Source organism: Grammomys surdaster, unplaced genomic scaffold (genome assembly GCF_004785775.1).
Source record: "Grammomys surdaster isolate TR1022 unplaced genomic scaffold, NIH_TR_1.0 193, whole genome shotgun sequence".
NCBI lineage: Eukaryota > Metazoa > Chordata > Mammalia > Rodentia > Muridae > Grammomys > Grammomys surdaster.
The window spans coordinates 6,202,017-6,208,168 of NW_021604638.1; the positions used below are offsets into that span (position 1 = coordinate 6,202,017).

The 6,152-nt window shown below is 52.6% G+C and overlaps 1 protein-coding gene across 4 annotated transcripts in view; it reads left to right on the top strand.

Moving 5' to 3' along the window:
• The window catches only part of Atp9a (ATPase phospholipid transporting 9A (putative)), a 106,887-nt gene that overhangs the window by 60,830 nt on the left and 39,905 nt on the right, over positions 1–6,152 (top strand). For all 4 annotated transcript variants that reach the window (XM_028769539.1, XM_028769536.1, XM_028769538.1 and 1 more), the window contains 4 exons: positions 1,621–1,697; positions 2,405–2,565; positions 2,823–2,965; positions 4,936–5,048. In XM_028769539.1, coding sequence (XP_028625372.1) covers positions 1,621–1,697; positions 2,405–2,565; positions 2,823–2,965; positions 4,936–5,048 — 494 coding nt within the window. The remainder of the gene's footprint in view (positions 1–1,620; positions 1,698–2,404; positions 2,566–2,822; positions 2,966–4,935; positions 5,049–6,152) is intronic.

Below are 6,152 nucleotides of genomic sequence, written 5' to 3' on the forward strand. Positions count from 1 at the left end.
AGTCTCTTGGAACAAGTTTTGGTGCTGAGCTCACAGAGCCATTGTGATTGGAGCCATGCTGGTGACACCCCACATGGCTGGGCTGGGGAGGGAGTGCGCTCTTGGGGTGCTGCTCCTTTTTACCACCTTATCCTTCCTGGCATGGACGGTCAGGCAGGGCTACATCATGTAGGTGAGGAGGAGTGGCCACACGGCTACCTCAGCTTGGCCCAGGCTGAGGTCCCGCTGTCTAACCACCTGCTGCAGCAACAGGCTGAGGGTGGAGTGCATTCCTTCCCCAAAGCGGCCCATCTGCTGAGTACCGTGCACAGAGCCCTCCTGCTCGGCCATCTGCCCAGCCTGAGAGGAGACATTGTGGCTCACTGCAGGCGTGCCCAAGCACTGTAGACTCTGGTCTTTGTCCCCTTGCAGCCCTGCCTTGTTGGGAGGGCCCCCCCCCCCCCAGATGTCTTTAAACCCCTTTGCAATGGTGGTCCTGAGCGGGAGGGGGAGGGGCAGGGAAGAGGGAGGCGGGAGTTTGCCTTTGCCGGCAGGGAACTCCCTGATGCTCATTTTCAGATTTGCCCAGCGGGCCAACCTCTCCTTACCCTCAGCTTTCGCCGGATGCCCTCAGCTCTGACAAGGAGCACACCACCATCCTCTCTCTCCATTCCCTTCCTCTGCTGGGTGGTGGCGTAGCGTCTTCCTCTTGCTTTGGTGGAGAAGGTTCTTGGCTTTCCTTATCATCTGGCTCTACGAATTTTTAGTTACCCTTCGACAGTACTGCTACATTTCTGTCAAAATAGACGGCACCACGTTATATGCTAGGCACCAGTGTGTGCAATGGTCCATTTCTCTCCCCTTTCTGGCCAACACCAGAGGGCGTCAGCCTTTGAGAGTTGGCAGTGTAGGGAAAATGCTTGGTTTGCTCGGTTGAGTTTTTTTGTATACACCTTGCTGCTTGCCTTTCGTCTGTAATATGCTTCCTCTTAGAGGACTTTGCTTTGTGTATCTGGAAGATGGAGGAGGAGGAGGAGGAGGAGGAGGAGGAGGAGGAAGAGGAGGAGGAAGAGGAGGAGGAAAATTCTAGGGAGGTGTTTCCTTCAAGGGACCAAGTTAGTAGGTGTGTAAAAGGCAACTGGTCAAGAGAATGGGCCAGGGACTGAGGGAGGTGCTTTTAGGTTTTCCATACAGACAGGAATGTTCTAGGTACTTCTGGATGCTTCTAAGGCTAGTGGCACAAGAGATAACCTCCTGTCCCATGACCCAGCTGCCATTAGAGGATGCTGCTTCCATAGGCCAGCCCTGTCCAGAACTGTAGGTAACCATAGAAACACTGCATCTTCACTGTTGGTGGATGTGAAAAATGTCCTCGAGCTGGTGTGATAGGCTTACCAACCTGCCTCCCTGTCTGTTTCCTTCCTCCCTCTCCCCGCTTCTCCCTCCATCCCTGCCTTCCTCCTTTCCTCCCCCCCTCCCTGCAGCCCCTCCCTCCCTGTCCCCTCCCTCCTCTCTCTCCCTCTTCTCCCTGCTTTTCTCCCTCCTCTCCCTGCCTCTCTTCCTGCCAACCCCCTCCATCCTTGCCTTCCTCCCTCCTTCCCCCTCCCTCCATGTTCACTTGGACATGATTTCTCATTCCAGGCACTGTTGTAGGTGTTGTCCTCTACACTGGCAGAGAGCTGCGGAGTGTCATGAATACTTCCGACCCTAGAAGTAAGGTATGTGAGGCTCGAGGACATGCTGACCCACACTGATGGTGGGAGGGACTGGGCTCAGAATCTGCCTTTCACTAGCTGATTGTCAGATGTGAGCATGTATGTGTGTGTGTCCACATGTGCGTGTGTGTGTGTGCGCGCGTGCGCGCCTCAGCACACAGCACAACTCTCATCTGGTTCTCCTCTTACACACATGACCCTCCCAGTCCCCTTCCCATCTCAGAGAGTTGCAAGCTGACTGTAGTGGTACAAACCCATCACCCTGGGGTTCCCAAGGTGGAGATGGGCAGATTGGGAGTTCAGGGTTATCGTTGGCTAGAGAGTGTTGAAGGCCAACTTGTGTTATAAGAGGCAAGACTATTTATAAAACACAGCAACATGCTGTGAAAAGGTTCGCCATATCGGTCTGCACCGATTGTGTCCCCAGCCTCCAGTCAAGTCCATCCTTACACCTGTTGCCGAGTTGAAGTCTGAGCCCTTTGCTGAGCCGTGTTTTTATGACGTTATGGATTTGGTGTACTTGTTGGACGTTGACACACATGAAAGCAAGCACAGACGTTTCCTTTTGTTTGACGGGAAGCCTGGGCTTTGTGCATGCTAGACCAGCACTCTGCACCCGAGTTATAGCCCAGGTCCAAAGTCAGACGTCCTCTCTCCACCCAGGCTGTGGGCTCGACCATGATCCTCTGCGCCCTGTGCTTTGTCCTCAGATTGGCCTGTTTGACCTGGAGGTGAACTGCCTCACCAAGATCCTGTTCGGTGCACTGGTGGTGGTGTCGCTGGTCATGGTGGCCCTGCAGCACTTCGCTGGCCGCTGGTACCTGCAGATCATCCGCTTCCTGCTCCTGTTTTCCAACATCATTCCCATCAGGTGAGCAGGGGTGGGGCAGGCATCAGCACGCTGAGCGTGGGCTGGGGACAGGGGACAGGCTAGGCCTCAGGCACTGTCACACCTCAGCTGTCTCACCGTCCAAGGACCAGTAATGAAAGACAGAATGGACGGCTGTGTGGACCGTGAAGTCTTCCGGGTGGGGTTCCGACTGCATGTGCCCAGCACACGCGTGCAGCAGTCTGCGCGGGCGGTTTAGAGATGTGCCGCTAACCCCTTGCTCTGTTTCTCTTCCCCAGCTTGCGTGTCAACTTGGACATGGGTAAGATCGTGTACAGCTGGGTGATCCGCAGGGATTCCAAAATCCCCGGGACCGTGGTTCGTTCCAGCACAATTCCTGAACAGCTGGGCAGGATTTCTTACTTGCTCACAGACAAGACAGGTGAATCCCTTTGCAGGGGTGGAAAGGGGCTGGGTGGGTGGAGAGGGACTGGGTGGGTAGAGAGGGGCTGGGTGGGTGGAGAGGGGCTGGGTGGGTGCATTCTAGTCACTCTAGAGGTGGGAGAGATGGTGGTAGCCGTATTCCTCCCTCACTATTGGATGAAGAGGGAGTGTTTGGTGCCAATGGGGGTGTCAACAGACACCTGTATGGAACAGTTGACGTGTAAAGCTTGTTCCTCATGTCATTCCTGTGTAAATCCTGTGAGTCCAAAAGGATTTTACAGGCAGGTCATGGAACAGAGGAACAAAGTGTCTGTCAGAGGCACAGAGTTGGCCATGCCAGGAGTTGACGTAGCAGCCTCCATGACATTGATCTGTGTTTTAACCCCTGCCAGGCTCTGAGCTGCCCCCTGGTGGGGAATATCAAGGATTGGGGGGTGGGAGCTGGGGCTGCAGTGTGTGGGAGGCCAGCCGGAGGAGGCTGATGGTTGACTGCACGTGGTGCTTTTGTTCCTGTGACAAAATAAACAAGAAAACAAACATAAAGGAGAAAGGCTTTATTTTGGTTCTGGCTTTAGAAGGCTCTGTCCCTGGCCATCTGGATCCCATCCATGTAGGTCTGTGGTGACACAAGGAAGCAGAGAGACACAGTCCAGGGACAAGATAAACTTCTGCTTTGGTTTCTGTACAGAGACTCTCTTACAGGCATCACCTGTCAATAAAAAAGCCAATGGCCAATGAGCTGAGGCAGGAACTAGAAGGTGGGGCATCTGGCAGAAAGAGAGGATTCTGGGAAATAGAGAAAAGGAGACACAGGGAGAGATTCAAGATTCGAGTAAGACGCTGGAGGGGACACTGGGGAGACATGAAGGAAGAAACTGCCAGGAGCGAAGGAGAGATAACTAACCATGTGGAAGACAGAGTAGTTTAAATGAGTTAAATACGCTACAAGCCAATCAGGGAACGAGCCAAAGCTCATGGCCAAGGCATTGAGTAATAATTAGACTCAGAGTTGTCATTCTGAGAGCAAGACTGGGAAGGAATAGTGGATTAATTTTTTTTTTTTTTACAGGCTTCATTTTCTGTTTCTATTACAGACACTGATAAAAAGCAACTTAGGGGAAGAAGGGTTTGATCAGTTCCAGGTCACAGCCTCAAGCAGGAAAACTAAGGCAGGAGCTTCTAGGCAGCTAACCATAGCACATCCACAGTCAGGAGCAGAGAGAACACATCCACACGTGTCTTCTCACTGCTTAGCTGGCGTTCTTGCCTAGGGAATGGTTCTTCCCACAGTGGGTCAGCTCCTCCTTATCACTTAGTAATCAATACAGTCCCCTCAGACATCCCCATGGGCCATGCTGGTCTAGATAATTCCTTATCAAGACTCTCTTCCCTGGTGAGTCTAGATTGTATCAAGTTGGCAGGCGGTGTATACCAGGAGAAGCTCCCCTCCCCCTCCCCCATTCCAATCCAGTGCTAAGTCTGCAGCAGCTAATCCATTGATGAAGTTAGTGCCCCCCTGAGCCATCACCCCTCCGCAGTGCCGCCTGCTAGGGACCACACCCTCCACGGTTGGTTGAGCCTTTGGGGTCATTTTTATTTCCCACCCATAACTCTCATCAAGTTAGCAAGGGGAGAAATGGGTTCCAGACATGTCAGTACCAGGTCCCCAGAGTGGTGGTGTCTGTGGAGCTGGCATGGGGGTGGTGTGTGTCTGCTCATCTGTCAGTGTATCCTGCTCAGTCCAGGCTGGTGGACCTAGTGTATGCCATATGCCACCCTCTTAATGCCGGGAACCCCGACTGAGAGCCCCAGGGAATCGATACAGTTTTGTCCCCATGAAACCAGGATGTTCTTTCCAAAAGAAGAGTAGGTCCCTCTCCTGTCTCCTCCATGAGGAAACCACCGGGGCCAGCACGTGACGCTGACTCTCAGAGAGAGGAAGGAAAGCATGTGTGTCTTGTGTCGTAGGAACTCTGACCCAGAATGAGATGGTGTTCAAGCGGCTGCACCTGGGTACGGTGGCCTATGGCCTGGACTCCATGGATGAAGTGCAGAGTCATGTCTTCAGCATTTATACCCAGGTAAAGCCTTGCTTCCAGCACCAGAGCCAGTGGCTGGAGATTTTCATGACTTGTTACCCGAGACTAGCTACAACTCGTTACATCAACACAGACCCCCTGACGGTCACATCCACCTTTACTGTCCACGCTCTGGGATTGCAGGTCTGTACTTCCACATCTGGCTCATGTCGAGCTGGGGAATTGAACCCAGGACTTTGTGTGTGCTAGGCAAGCCCTCTACCAAGTGAACTGCAGGCTCAGATGACTTCGTATGTATGTATGTATGTATGTATGTATGTATGTATGCATGTATGCATGTATGCGTGTATGTATGTATGTATGTTTTTGAGATAAGGTCTTACTATGTATACCAGGCTGGCCTTGAGCTCACAGAGATCTGCTTGCCTCTTCCTCCCAAGTGCTGGGATTAAAGGGGCGTACCACTATGCCCAGATAGTCTGTGTATTCGAATAACTGCTGAGATATACTTTATACACCAAAACATTCAGCCCTGTTGAAGGTACAAATTCATTGACTTTTAGTAAACTTATGAGTCACCAGAACTGGCCAATCGTGGCATGTCCTTGGGCCTTGGGTCTTGTACTACTTGCTTTGTTTGCTCAAAGAAGGTCTCAAATGGATGCCAGGAACTCTCCATGTAGACCAGGCTAGTCTTGAGCTTGCTGTGATCGTCCTGACGCTGCCTCCCCCTCACGTTGTTTTGTATTTGTTTCCTTCTTCGTGTGGATTCTGGGGACCAGGCCGCATACACTTGGCCTCCATAGTCTTTAAGGATGGCATTTGCAGCTCCAAAACAGATAATGTGGGTCAGATCTGGAAGTCCTGGTTGTTGCCTGCAAACCCGTTTCAGCAGGTGAACGCAGTGACCACACAGGGCAGAGCAGGCACACTGAGCACAGTTGGATGAGGTGCACACCCATTTCAGCAGGTGAATGCAGTGACCATGCAGGGCAGAACAGGCATGCTGAGCACAGCTGGATGAGTTACAGGGCAGAGCAGGCACAGTGAGCACAGCTGGATGAGGTACAGGGCAGAGCAGGCACACTGAGCACAGCTGGATGAGGTTCAGGCATAGCAGGCACACTGAGCACAGCTGGATGAGGT